The sequence below is a fragment of the Leptodactylus fuscus genome, chromosome 7, assembly GCF_031893055.1.
Source record: "Leptodactylus fuscus isolate aLepFus1 chromosome 7, aLepFus1.hap2, whole genome shotgun sequence".
NCBI lineage: Eukaryota > Metazoa > Chordata > Amphibia > Anura > Leptodactylidae > Leptodactylus > Leptodactylus fuscus.
The window spans coordinates 84,210,616-84,225,851 of NC_134271.1; the positions used below are offsets into that span (position 1 = coordinate 84,210,616).

At 41.0% G+C, this 15,236-nt stretch overlaps 1 protein-coding gene across 1 annotated transcript; it reads right to left on the reverse strand.

Moving 5' to 3' along the window:
* Nucleotides 1–444: 444 nt before the first annotated feature.
* Nucleotides 445–14,043, reverse strand: LOC142212686 (epithelial cell adhesion molecule-like). The gene is made up of 9 exons (XM_075280672.1): nucleotides 13,968–14,043; nucleotides 8,307–8,477; nucleotides 7,498–7,744; nucleotides 4,964–5,035; nucleotides 4,378–4,438; nucleotides 2,863–2,964; nucleotides 1,364–1,546; nucleotides 1,078–1,131; nucleotides 445–507 (listed from the first exon to the last, which is right to left on the reverse strand). The coding sequence occupies exons 1-9, from the start codon at nucleotides 14,041–14,043 to the stop codon at nucleotides 445–447; spliced, it is 1,029 nt and encodes a 342-aa protein (XP_075136773.1).
* Nucleotides 14,044–15,236: the final 1,193 nt, after the last annotated feature.

Consider the following 15,236-nt stretch of genomic DNA (forward strand, 5'->3'; position numbering starts at 1 on the left):
TATCCTTCTGTCACCCACCACCTGTACTGGGTCCAAGGGCCTCCCCAGGATAGAGCTGGCCCATATTGCGTTCCATATTGCATCACTGGATGCTCCAACTTTTCAATCCCTCAGAATGGTGAGCTCCAGCACTCTCTGAGAAGTGCACATACATACCATCACTCCACTAACTTGGGGTTCTGATCTCAGTGTTTCAGGGGCCAGTCCCCAGTGATCAAACAGATTTCCTATTTTCTGGATGTTAATAGTGAAATAACCCTTTAGATATAAGACAATGGCTCAAAAACTTATATACGTAGAGGATCTAGTGCTGTGTTCTCTGGTATAAGACTTTGGAAATAACCTCCTTATAGAAGAGTCCACACCTTCTGTACTAGCTGCATCCTTTATATTGAACCTCTAGAAAGATAGCAGACATTACTGAAAATCTTCCACTTTATTAGATTACGAGTAATAATATCTGAGCCCGTCCCTTTGTGCCATCCGGTGCTCTTCCAGTTCGTGACTCTGCAGTATAACACAAAATCATCAGATCACCATCATTGTATAAATCAGCTTCACCAAATCTTAGAAAATGTAATATTTTGGGCACAAATATAGAAAAGCAATTTAAAAAAGATAACATTTTGATGTTTCTGAATCACTTATATGTGGGATTATTGGAATTGGGAACAATTGTATATCTGCGTATTAAAATATATTGGATGGTGCACTCCATGTAAGCATACCCTCATAGAGCCATTATGCCCAGCAGCTAAATCCAGGGACAGGTAGCTAGCTAAAGGGTAATGTAAGAACGGTCAGCAGACATGGTGGGGGAAAAAAGCAGATGAGAGGAGACAGGCCGTACTCATCCTCCATCTCTAGATGAAGGATAGAGATACTTGCTGGATGGCCTGGCAAGTAAACTAGTGAAGAGTTTGTACAGAAGCGTCCATCTCTCCTGATATAACTATATCTAATCGCCACGCTATAGGAATAATGACAGCTTCTTGTCAGATACTGAGAAACTTCTGAGAAGCAATCAATATGCTGGCATTTCATTGTAAGAAAAACGGAAGAAAACGAACATCTTACCTCAATGACTTCAAAATGAAGACGCATCTGCTCCGCTCTCCTCTGCAGCACCACCTGCAGGACAAGAACATGAATTTATCTACATGCAAAGCTTTTTTTTTTATTATTATTATTATAATTATTATATATTTAATGTTAAGCAGCACGTATGAAATGGTTGCAAGGCTGATCACAGAAGGAAGTGGTCTCTTTGCCATTGTGACAATGGCATCATTGCTACATATGTGTATTGTGTAGATGAAGCCTAAGGCAGGATATGTATAAAAATTACAACCCATATACTTACAAATACTGCAATCCCAGTAAGAACAGCCAGGGCAATTATGATAATAATGGCAGCAAACCCAGGAGAGATGCTTTTCATGTTGATTCGAGGAGGTTCATTGTCAAAAAACAAAATCCGAATTGATTCAGTATCAACTTCAAGGCTCCATCCATCCAGGGGAATGTTGAATTTACTCTGTTTTAACTGTACAACAAGGTATATGATCAGTGCTAAACATGGATAGATTTATTGTTCTCTTGCTGTATTCACTTTGAACTTTTTCACATTTTGTAACCTTACAACCACAAAATGAAATGTATTTTATTAAGATTTTACGTGAAAGACCAACATGAAGTAGCCAATAATTGTGAAGTGGAAGGAAAATGATACATGGTTCTGAAAATTTTAATCAAATAAAAATCTGAAAAGTGTGATGTGCAAAAGTCTTCAGCCCTCTTATACCAATACTTTGTACAGCCGCCTTTCTCTGCGATTACAGCACTGCCCGGAAATTGGTGCGTCTTTCAGCTTTGACCAAGGCTTTAGGTAGGTTAATGCACACGTTCAGCAGATATCGGAAATGGGTTTTAGGAGAGATTGGTCAGACCTGAATAGGTGATCTGTTATAGTTAAGAGAGCAGAGATCTATCAAAGTCTGATCTTCCCAACACATTTATGGAAGTGAAATGAACAAAGGAAATTTTTGAGAACTCTAGAAGAAAAATTAGTGATGCCCATCAGAATGTAAAAGGCTACAGAACTGCAAGGAGAAGGCTACTGCTCTCCTAAAAAAAAACATTGCTGCCTCTCTGCTGTCACCTGGACAAGCCAAAAGGCTATTGGAGAAATGTTTGCGGATAATGAGACCAAATTAGATAAGTTTGGGTTTGTTTTGTTTTTTGTTTTTTTTAAGTTAAAACATGACACCTCATGAATTCCCTTTCCCAAATTGTCTAATAATGAACAAATTAAAATAATAAACTATTAGAAAATAAAAACATATTACATATATTGGGTATTGCCACATCTATAAGATGCAGTTTATGGGAGGAAACCCACCATTATAACAGAGTTAGAGTTGTTTTGTATGGAGGATGTACAGGACTAATGAACAATTACTGTAAATGTAGATGCAGTTAATGATATCTATAAATGCATAGCCAAGTCTAATATTTTGGAATCATTTGCTTTATTTGCCTTATTTTATTTACTTTCGAGACTTGTGTGAAAATTTGATTTCGTTTTAGGTCAAATTTATTTAAAAAAAATTATGGAGGAAATTATGGAGGGTTCACAAACTTTCAAGCACCACTGTACATTACCATTAACTTTTTTCAACATGTTAGACCCTTAGGGGTAGTAGAATTATCTCGGGTTTTCTAGAGTCTAGAAATCTAGACCACTCCTTCTCAGATCTCAAATTGCAAATCGCCCATTCCCCTTGTGCCCCTGTTAGCACCACATATTAAAGCTCAATGACAGACAGGCAATAAGAGGAGCAGAAAGTCCCTATGACTTACCTCCCGCTCAATGTAATATGCCACTGTTGCAATGTCAATAGTATCCTTCGTTCCATTGGTAGCTAACAATTTCATAGTCACCTCATGACTCAGATCATGAACCTGCAAGAAACAAAGAATCAGGGCAGAGACAAGGAGAGGAGTGAGGCTATATATGGCCGCCATTACAGGAGTCATTACATAGCTTTCCTATTGTGTTAAATGGTAAATGCATCCCCCCTCCCCAATATACAGTACACCCAATATACAGTACAACTAGACAAACTTGCTGTTCAGCACCCAAGAGCTGGGCAACAATGACTGTGGAAATTATAATGTCCATTACAATGTCATCCAGCATTCCTAGTAAAATGAATGCCAAATCTGCCTTGATATCATTGAGACATCCCCTGCCTGATATAGCACACTAGTTGCTGTTCAGGACTTCAGAAGAGCTGTAATGGCGATATTGGTCACCCAGCTTTCCTGATGACTTGAAGGCATAGATATCTATATAGTAAAACCTCAATTCCAATATAGTTGAGACACTGTAAAATGTAAAGAAAGCAAGAATGCTATGATTTGGACATCTGATAAAACCATATTTTAGGAATAACAGAACATAAAACACATTTCAGAAAAAAAAATTTCATTTGAAAAAAATTTGGAACTTGTTAGCAGTAACATCTCAGAAAGTTGGGCCAAAAGGCTGGAAAAATAAGTGGTACTTACAGAAAACTGCTGCAGGTTCAATTTGTGTATCATAAGAGCATATTAGTGAGGATGAGTTTCTGAGAAGCAAAGATGGTCAGAGATTCACCAATCTGGGGAAAACTGCGTCTAAAACTTATGGAACAATTTCAGAGAAATGTTTCTCAATTTAAACTTGTCACATTGTCCCAACTTTTTTGTTTGAGGTAGGCTCATTTGTGGTTCAGGAATCAAAGAGACCTTGGTGACAGTAAAGTTTGCCATATTGGTTGCTGCACAGCTTTCCAAGATGCAGATATAACTAAGGGTTCGTTCACACTTACACTTGATGTCTGGTGTGTGCATTCCGTCAGGTTTCCGTCTTCAGCCCCAGCGAAACTGGACAGAGAACGGAAACCCGGCGGTCAGCTTTAAAACCCATTCACTTGAATGCATTTGTAAAGGTGACCGCCGGTGTCCGCCTGCTGCCTGTCCGTGGGAAACCATTTTTTTTTAGCTAGACACAAAGTTAGACATGCAGGGCTTTGTGTCCGGCTAAAAAACCCGGTTACCCCGCGGACAGGCAGCAGGTGGACATCACGGTCACCTTTACAAACTTATTCAAGTGAATGGGTTTTAAAGCTGACCGCTGGGTTTCCCTCCTCTGTCCAGTTTCTCTGGGGCTGAAGACGGAAACCCAGTGGAATGCACAAACTGGACACAGAGTGCAAGTGTGAACGAACCCTAAGTAGAAGCTGAACAGAATTTTCATAAATACCACGACTTGCACTAAAGTTTTAAAGTGGGGCATATAATGGTAGGAAATACAAATAATTCCGTACTCACCATCACCTGTAAGATCTGCGGAGCTTTGAGAAGAAATCGTGACACTTTAGTAATCAACTTCCTGTAGACATAAAACAGATGACGAAATGAAATCAGCCCCAGACATTTGTCAGATGATGCAATAAAAAATAATTCAATTATACTGGAAGCTGAGAACATCAGTGGGGGAAATATTTACTACTGAAATTACAGAAACGCCGCAGGGCTCCGCACTGCAGGTAAATCACAAGCTGAGCCGCCAGACACAACCTGAGTCATCAGTCCCAGGAATCTACTATGTAAATAGAAAAATGAAATATTGCGTTTCCTATCACATTTGGAAGGTCTGAGCATGCAGTTAAAAAGATAGTCACTCCAGTACTGGGTTAGATAGTAGGGGGAAGATGAGACATTTTTCACTGAGGTTGAGGTTGCACATTAAAAAGTTCTGTGGGTCAAGAGAACTGTTTTCTTCAGTTTTGGATACAGCCCGCAGTGTAAAGAATGGTAGTTTCATTGTCATAGTCTATATGGGGGCTGCCAAGAGCAAGTAACATGAACCATTGTGTACGCATCAAGATATTCCTGGAGGAAACATGGCACTAACCTGCGGAGATCTTCTTCTTTTCCTTTCAGCAACACCACATCTACTTTGAAGGTGAAATGAATCTGAATGAGGCTTAAAAAAAACAAAACAAGAATGCCATGATCAGTGCAGTATACAGAAAGCCATAATGGATCACCAGGCCTTATCCATATATGTACCTTTCAGACCCTTTCAGACAATTTTTTTAGTCACTTTATTATTCAAATAATTTTAAATAAAAAATAAGCAATTTTGCAAACAGCTTATAATACTGTGTTTCTCTAAAATAAGCCCTAGTATGATTTTTCATGATTTTTGGAGCATGCTTGAAATATAAACAAAAAAAGTGTCCAGACAGCTATACATGTAAAAAAAGTAACTAGAATACAGCAGAACAGATACAGTAGACCCTTCATCAAGGAAAATATATGCCCCAAAAGAAAGCAGACACCTCAAAAGAGTTGCACCCCCAAGAGAATCACACATTTACTTTAACCCCTTCCTGACATCAGCTGTTCCATTATGGTTGATGCCAGGTGTTTAACTATGGCAGCTGCTATAGCCACCGGGTGTTTACTGTTTTATACAGAAGACACCCAGCGCTACTGCATACAATCAGTGCCTGCACCGATCACGTGCATTAACCCTTCCGCATTGTATTAGTGATCAGACTCCCTGAGGTTCAAGACCCCTAGGGGGTCTAATAAATGTGCCTTGTCAATAAAGGTTCTGGAAGAATTTATGTCCAGCTGGTTTGTGCGCGCCTTACACCACTTCTCTTCTAACCAATTGGTCTTGGACTTTGAGGGCCACCTGTACATTTAATTTTTTGCGAGCCTTGGCTGTCGCAAGGGGACTAGCTGCTGCCACCAAGCTTTAATTTTATGTGCTAATAGTGTTGTGATTTGTCACATCACAACACAACATGGTAAGGGGCTTTAATTTATGCCTATTGCCTCATCTTATCGGGGATACTACACTATTGGTGTCACGCTCGGTGTCTCTCTCTTTTCTTTTTGCATTGTAGTAGTGATCAGACTCCCTGAGGTTCAAGACCCCTAGGGGGTCTAATAAATGCAAAAAAAAAAAGTTAAAAAGAAAATATTAAAAAAGAATTAAACATATTCAAAGTTCTAATCGCCCCCCTTTCCCTAGAACACATATAAAAGTACTTAAATACTGTGAAACACTTACACATTAGGTATCCCTGTGTCCGAAATCACCCAATCTACAAATCTTTAAGACATTTTTAACACAGTTTTGTTTTTTTGTTAAGGAGTTAAAATGTAAATAAAACCATATACATTAGGTATCCCCAGAATCGTACTGAAACATAGAATACAGGTGACATGTCGTTCTGGCTGCACATTGGATGCCGTATAACCGAAGCCCGTAACAAAGTCGCACAAATGCACTTTTTCTTTAAATCCACCCCATTCAGAATTTTTTTTCTAGGTTCCCTGTGCATTGTACAGTATAATTAATGGTAGCATCTTGAAGAAAAATTTATCCCACAAATATTAAGACCTCATATGGCTCAGAGTGGAAAAATAAAAAATATAAAAAGTTATGGGGTTTGCAAGGAGGAAGTAAAAAACGAAAATCAAAAAATGCCATTGGCAGGAAGGGGTTAAGAGAGCAATCTGTACAATATGGCATTAATGAGAGAGTTCTCCACAACAATAAAGATTGATTACTGGTAATGCTAGATCACACAGATCTGGTAGTACCACTGGCATGACTATGTTGTGGCTGGCTCCATTCACCAGGGGGAGCCAACTGCTACACTTGGCTGCAGTGGAAAGCTGCTGAAACAGCAAAGGTCCAGAGACAGGAGTGAGACCATCATTAGCACTTGCCAACTTTGAATTGTTATTGTTGTAAGGGGGTTTGGTGAGTGGATTGTTGTTCATGGAAAAAGATAAGACATCCCCTGAAAATAAGCCCTAACCTATCTTTTGGAGCAAAAAGTAATATAAGACCTTGTCTTATTTTTGGAGAAACACGGTAGTAAAAAATCTACTCTCAATTTTAGTACACAGCTCCTATGTAGATAGGGCTTCAAGCCTGCAAAGTTGTAGTCTTTTTTTTTTATTTTAGATGTAGTGGAGTAATAAAAAATAGATTGCAAAGGTAGAGATATCCTTTTATAATAGTTTATGGGGGGAAATGACAACTGCTGAGCACAAGGTGTTGTCAGTCTCCTTCCCCCTCTAGCAAGAAAGATTTGTTGTTGTTGCAGAATCTGTTGGAAAGATTGCTGACACTGTCCCTATCCCCTCAACAATGCCAGCCGCTGTATACAACCGCTAGCTTCCCCACAAGATGCTGGCCAGAGACCCTTTGGCTATGTCAGCCAATCCCTTATCCCTTAAAAATGTCAGACACTGCCCCCTCAGCAATTCCTGTAACAGTGCACCCCTGCTAATGTCAGCTAATGTGCCACCTTAAAGTGCCAACTATCAAATTGTATAACTAGCTGGCAGTGTTTCTCTAATACCAGAAACCTGATCAGAAACAACATAAAAAATAATCCAATATGGTGTCGAACTTACTGCACGCTAACAAGCTTATCGCATTTTGGGTCATCACTGGTCTTGTCCGTCACCCTGATCCCAGCACTGTCCACACACCAGCACATGTTGGAATCTTCGTCACATTGTTTTGCTTTGAAAGCTCCATTAACCTCACACTCTGGATCATACACATTGTCAATCTCCACTTTGCTCCGCCCTGGATGACTCCGTCCACTGCGGCTTTTGTGCAGCATCTCAAGATGCATTAGACGACACTTTGGCGTCACTTAAAAATTAAAAAAATATATATCATGGAGAATTCATTGTGGAGAAATGATCACCTTTGGCATAATGGTAAGATCAGAGTAGTATCCATAATTATATCAAATACAAGAGTAAGATATTAGTTTTATACATTTGAAACAGTGCAGCACTGAGAATGCAGGGTATCCATGCACTAGAAAGCAGCAGTGACATCACTGAGAATAAGGCTTCTCTATAAAATAGAAACCAGTGTAATGCAGCAGTGACATCACTGAGAATGCAGCCTATCCATTCACTAGAGAGCAGCAGTGACATCACTGAGAATGCAGCCTATCCATTCACTAGAGAGCAGCAGTGACATCACTGAGAATGCAGCCTATCCATTCACTAGAGAGCAGCAGTGACATCACTGAGAATGCAGCTTATCTAATCATTAGAGGACAGTAGTGATGTCACTGAGAATGCAACCTATCCATTCACTATAGAGTGTCAGTGACATCACTGAATGCAGCCTATCCATTCACTAGAAAGGACCAGTGACAACACTGGCAGGGCAGTGAATATATAGTTTAAACAGAACTTACACTGATTGCAGTTAACTGTCAAGTTATCATATCCTCTGAATACAGCCTCACATGTTCCACAACGATTCAGGTGACAGGTGACATATTCATTGTATAGACATGAAGAATCCTCGCAGACTTCATCATAGTCACAGTTCTCACTGGCAGGAAGCTCATCAGAACATTCATCATCTGTGAAAAGATAGTTGTGGTAAAAGCTACACTCCTTGACAAAAAAACACAAACACACCCAGATAGAAATATCACACTGCTGCAAAACTTGTCATCGGTTTTATCTTGGAGATTTGTAAGTTACTGTAATTGTGTTCTGTCTATATACACCAGGTCTTGCCATAGAAAGGGCATAAAAATGCTTCCCTGTAAAAAGGCTCTCAGAGGCTACTTTTGGATAGTGTACATGTTGGTGACAGATTGTTTAATGCTAGTTAGGCCTCTACAACACAATTGAATACATTTTGATAGACTTTAAAAGGACTGAGAGAAGCAGGATAGTAATTTCAATGAATTGGCCTTTCTGACGTAGCTGTTTAGAGGTGTTAGGAATAATGGTTACGTGAAGGCAAGCACACGCGCTGAATAGGCTACAGACGGGTCGTACAGACCACCAATAGCAACAATCATTTTATCCACCAACAAGCAACTTCCGCAGGTGGCACCTTCATTAAACGCCCCTGTCCTTCTTTCAATTGTACAGTTTCCCCAATAACCTTATCCTTTCGCTCTAATATTGTAATCACTGACATATATCATCATCATTACATTCACACATATAAAGTTTCATTTTATTCCAACAACTTCTTCTTGATGCGTTTTTTTTTTTTTTGTTTGTTTTGGAAATAAGTGGACAAAACCAGACTGTAATGTCAATTGTTAGGTGTTACATTTGGATGTTGTAAGTTACTCAATACTAGAGTACAATATATAACACCAGACAGTAAGAATACATGCATTTCTACCATAAAATTTCAGGCTGCAACATAAAAGATGTGCAAGCACTAGCAAATATAAGAGGCAACATGCATCATGGGACTGTGATACTCATGTGAAATCAAGTGTTAATCCTAGGGACTAGGAAATCAGGGACTAAAACTCCTGAAAAGCTGCCCAACACTGCGGAAAGTGAGGTTATGTAGCCTTGATGGCGAACCTATGGCACGGGTTACAGAGGTGGCACTCAGAGCCCTCTCTGTGGGAACGCACCTGTGGAACAGATTATACTGTAAAGGGCCACTGTGGAGCAAATTGTACTGTAAAGGGCCACTGTGGAGCTGATTGTACTGTGTGTGGGCCTCTGTGGAGCAGATTGTACTGTGTAAGAGCCACTGTAGAGCAGATTGTACTGTGTGGGGGCCTCTGTGAAGCATACTGGACTGTGTGAGAGTCACTGTGGAGCAGATTGGACTGAGTGGGGACCCTTCACTATTTATATCACACAGTATCTGTTTTATAGCAGACATAATAACATTGTATGGTCACTATAAAACAGGTCTGTGCAATGTAAATAGTAAACATTAATTGTTCAAAATTATACCAAATACAGTATAAAGTTGTTTATACTATTGAAAGCTCTGCAAAGCCCCAGTCACACAACCGTTTTTTTCGGGTACCTAATTGTCCGCAATTGTGGATCCGAACAGTATTAAGGTTAAATTGCCATGTAGGTACTTTGTGATAAATTAGTGGGTTTTGGGTTGCAGTTTGGGCACTTGGTCTCTAAAAGGTTCGTCACCACTGTTATATAGGTAGGGTCAGGGGTGTAACTACCGGGGTAGCAGCGGAGGCAGCTGCCACAGGGCCCAGGACACTAAGGGGCCCGGTGACAGCTGCTACCGCTGCAGATTTTATTTTATTTTTTAAATAGGCCCTTACCTGCTAGTGTATCTTCAGCACGTAACGGGCCCTATTTACTGCAGTGCCGGGGCCTGCAATGCCAAAAGTTCGTCACGGGGCCCCGCCATTCCTAGTTCGCCACTGGGTAGGCTATATTCTATGAAGCACAGGAGGACAGCTATACAATCTGGTCATGATATTGCAGTTTGCAGCTGCTAACACCCTAAACAAGAGACGGGTGTGTCATTATGTATTACCTATAAAGACTCAAGACTAGTCAGGGGGGAAACACTTCAAAACATGAAGCAATCTAGGGTCATCCACAGTAATCCAACAAAGAGACTGGCAGAAAGGCAGAGTTGTGGGAAAGAGGAGTCAGGGGACTGTTGAGTCTAAATAGCAGCCCCCTGGAAACTACGCAATCCTTAGTACCCAGAAAATATGAAAAGAATGAATGTGAAATGCTATTAGATCTAGACGCTAGGCAGAGCCTTGGGATCAAGTGTAAGGTTGGGTGCACTAACAGCGCTTCCAGTTCCACCCATTACTTTGTGTGCGCTTGAGTATGAAGGTGGAGTCTGCTTCTCCTACTTCATTAAACAAATCCACTCAAATGCTGACTGCAGTTTGCGGAAGGCTGATAAGACCCCAGAGTATAATAATTTTTCATGGGTGGTTCACTATGGGCCATAATACTGTGCACAGGGGCCACTATGGGGAAGGGAGAGGGCGTGGGGGGGGGGGGGGGGGGACTGGTCCCGCTCAACAATGTCTCCACCTCCGTGAGGGGAGGGGAGAGGAAAGACTGTACAGAGTACAAAAGGCGGACAATTGATGGTACTCCAACCAGGAGAGGGTAGCATCTGGGTGAGTAGATTGGAGATGGCCAAAGGAGGGTAGGGAGGCGAGAGATTCGGAAATAGCGCCCAGTCTAGTGTCCCCGGGTGCATGCCAAACTAGGAAACGACGAGCGGCAACGCCCGGCGGGAACATAGGGTTCCTAAACAACGGAGTTAAGGGGCCGGGAACCGTAGCTAGGGCAGCGGATTTACACAACTTGTTCCACACTGAAAGAAAGTGAGAGGCTAGCTGGGAAGAATGGACCGAGGCAGGGCGAAAGTGCGAAGGAATCCAGGGGGAGAGAAGGGAGGAAGGACAAAGTCAGTTTCGCCTCCAGGGGAACCCACTGTTTGTCACGGGACCTATAGCGCCAATCAAGCAAGCGAAGGAGGACCGCTGCACGGTAGTAAAGAAGGGGGTCCGGCAAGCCAGCACCCCCGGCAGTTTTGCGCCTAGTAAGAGTCCTAAAATGAAGTCTACTACGGGAGGGACCCCAGACAAACCGACCAAAGAGAAATCTGAGTGCAGAGAAAAAACACCCGGGGACGGGTATCGGAAGGGATCCAAGAGGACCATAGGAGCTCAAATCGGAGGTGGTCCTCTCCAGAAGGGGAAAGTAGAAAGTAGTTAAGGTCCACCAGGTCCTTCGGGTCGGGTGCAATCTGAATCCCCAGATATTTAATGGAATGGGGACGCCAGTGGAAAGGGAACTGAGTTGCCAGACCGGCGACATCAGAAGGCGGAAGGGAGACGTTAAGGGCCTCGCTCTTGGAAAGGTTAACCTTAAAGTTAGAAACCTCCCAAAAGCAGCGGAATTCATCAAGGATGGCAGGGAATGAGCGGTCAGGTTGGGCTACATATAGCAACAGGTCGTCTACATACAGGGCGGCTTTAACCTGGGAGTCAGCCACCGAGAATCCCACAACCTCCGGACGGGAGCGTATAGCCACGACCAGGTGCTCCATCACCAGGGCATAAAGGAGGGGGGAAAGAGGGCAACCCTGACAAGTGCCATTGCAAACTGAGAAAAGCTCTGAAAGGATCCCGTCCGCACGCACCCTGACATTATAACCAAAATATGCAACATTTACCACTCTGCTAACACTGCCCCTTGTTATTTCACAGAATGAATGCCTTCACCCATGTAACTCCTCACTGCTATTCTTTGGAACAAGCCCCTTTCAATGGATGACTCAGTTACTCAGAATAAGTGGCATGCATGTCCTCTACTACACCTACACGTAAATTATTTGCTACGTAGAAGTATCACTTCTATCAAAAACATTGATTTATCAAGTTACTGAAGTCGGACTGCTATTTTTCTGAACACTACTATATACAGGTATATATATATATATATATATATATATATATATATATATATATATATATATATATATACTAGCTGGTACCCGCGACTTCGTCTGCGGTGATTGTAGTAGTGGGTATATACAGGTGTGGGTAAGGTTTTCGTACTGTGTATAAGGTATGGGATATGAAATGTAAGTTTGTATCTTGTTTTTGCTATAATTCAGAGAATACGTGAGACTTTTGTGTTGAAGTTACTTTGTATTTGAGCTGCTATATATACGGTGTTGTGAGAAACTTTACATAGTGACTTTGGGACAGAAGTATTTTAAGTTAACCCTTTCCCGTCGATGGCATTTTTTGATTTGGCTCCCCTCCTTCTAAACCCCATAACTTTTTTATTTCTCCGCTCCCAGAGCCATATGAGGTCTTAATTTTTCCTGGGACAAATTTTTCTTCCTGATGCCGCCATTATTTATTCTATATAATGTACTGGGAAGCAGGGAAAAAATTCAGAATGGGGTGGATTTGAAGAAAAAATGCATTTCTGCGATTTTCTTACGGGCTTTGGTTTTACGGCGTTCACTGTGCAACCAAAATGACATGTCCTCTGTATTGTGTTTCGTTACGATTCCGGGGATACCAAATTTATATGGTTGTATTTACATTTTGACCCCTTAAAAAAAATCCAAAACTGTGTTAAAAAAATTTTTTTTTTGAAAAGTCGCCATATTCCGACAGCCGTAACTTTTTTATACATACGCGTATGGGGATGTATAGGGCGTCTTTTTTTTGCGGGGCCGGGCGTACTTTGTAGTTCTACCATTTTCGGGAAATGTTATTGCTTTGATCACTTTTTATTTAAATTTTTATCAGAATCAAAACAGTGAAAAAATGGCTGTTTGGCACTTTTGACCATTTTTCCCGCTACGGAGTTTACCAAACAGGAAAAATATTTGTCTAGCTTTGTAGAGCGGGCGATTTCGGACGCGGTAATACCTAACATGTATGTGTTTCACGGTATTTAACTACTTTTATATGTGTTCTAGGGAAAGGGGGGTGATCTGAATTTTTATTCCTTTTTAATTTTTTTTTATATTTTTTTTACTTTTTTTAAACTTTTTTTTTGCATGTATTAGACCGCCTAGGGGTATTGACATGGGTGGGTGGTGTCGCGGATTGTCAGAGCGGTGGGGGTCGGCAAACATGGCTGCTCCGGAGCGTTAAAGAGCGCCTCCTGGAGTATCGTTAAGGTGAGGGGCAAAGTGGTAAAGTATATGTATATGTGATTGTGTGGGGTTAGGGGCGAGGCTGTAGGGGGTAATAGGAATTTTGTGGCTTGCTATGGTCCAAAGTGTGTGAGATTGCAGAGATGGTGGTGTGAGTTTGGGTTTTGTGGGGGTCCTGGCACAAACGTATGTGCGCTATTGTGACGAAAAGTAGCCTATTGCGCAATCGGGTGTATTAGCTATGTTTGTGGAAAATTTCAGCCAAATCGGTGGAGCGGGTTTTGCGTGATTGAGGAACAAACATCCGAACATCCAAAACTCACAAACCCACAAACTTTCACATTTATAATATTAATAGGATATATTATATATATATATATATATATATATATATATATATATATATATATATATATACACATAGATACACACTATATAAACAGTATTTACATACCTGGTATAGGGGATACCCCCGCCAGAGACAGAAGCAGCAGACAATACCCAAAGCAGCAGGACTTATTTGTATCCATGTGAAATCCTCAGTAGTACAGGGCTGCTTGTCTACCCCTCTGCTGGAAACGTCTCACCTACAGTGGGTTCCACTTGGTTGGAGACAGGTTTAAGCATTACCCCCTCCCAACTGGAAAGCTTGTGAGGGCACATATATTAAATAGTGGAAATAATGGCCGTCAGTGACATTGAAATCACTGGGACGCAACAATTAACACAATAAGAACCATCCTATGAATTCCTGTAGCTAAACTAGATATGCTCTACTCAAAAGGAATATCACTCTCTGCTATGTGACTCTTTACACATAAAATTAATCTTCAAGCTTTCTGCGTAAATTACATCACATTACTTATCTTATACTGACCCCAAGCTACTTACATGGTAAAGTGTGATGCTGACTGACTCTAGGTTTACACCTGCGCTATGGTTTCCATTTGCCAGTTCACTTGGGGGCCCAAAGAACGCAAGTCTAACCTGCATGAAAAGTGGTTACCACGTAGACTATAATGGGGTCTACCAGGTTTCTGCCCAAAAAATGTGGAGAGACAGGACTTTTCTCTCTGCATTTTTTAAATGGGTTTGGGGATGGAAACCCTGAACGGAATACAGGCGCAGGTGTGAACCTAGCCCGAAAAGGGCTGTGATTTGAAGGGTAGCATTTTGTGCCAGAATTTGGATTAATTAATGCAAACTATGCCAAGCAATAAGTAATATAACATTTTAAAATAGGCAGTCTATGTACCAAATAGGAAAAAAATATAGATAAGGGTGCACATCCGAAGATGCAAGCCAAAAACCTATCCACAGTAAAATAAAAATGGCAGCACGCCACAATATATGTACCAGATACACAGAAGTAGCAGAGTTAACCCAAATTTCTGCAACTGCTGCAGTGTGATATTATCATATAATACAAGAAAAAACTGTGAAAGGTCATTGAAAAATATTTTTCCAATGACTATTCATTGTTTTTTGTTGTCTTCTGTGAAAAGATATCACACTGCAGCAGTTTACCCAATTGGAGACATCTGGGTTAACTCTGCTACATCTGTATCACACAACCTGAGCCACTGTAACACATCTGGCACATTTTCAGACTGCTAAAGTTTTATACGGTGACATTTTTAGTAGTTACATAACCCATCTTATACTGATTTTCAGCTACAACCTGAATAACTAGGAGTTGCACTAACTACTCTGAGGTTTCATA

Excerpts from the sequence above, each read along its gene's own strand:
- LOC142212686 (XM_075280672.1), bottom strand. The coding sequence starts at position 14,043 with ATGGATACAAATAAGTCCTGCTGCTTTGGGTATTGTCTGCTGCTTCTG. Across the intron at positions 5,036-7,497 it reads GATAAGCTTGTTAGCGTGCA|CCTCATTCAGATTCATTTCA; the intron begins GTAAGTTCGACA and ends GTTTTTTTTAAG. Across the intron at positions 1,132-1,363 it reads TTACTGGGATTGCAGTATTT|GTGGTGCTGCAGAGGAGAGC; the intron begins GTAAGTATATGG and ends CTTGTCCTGCAG.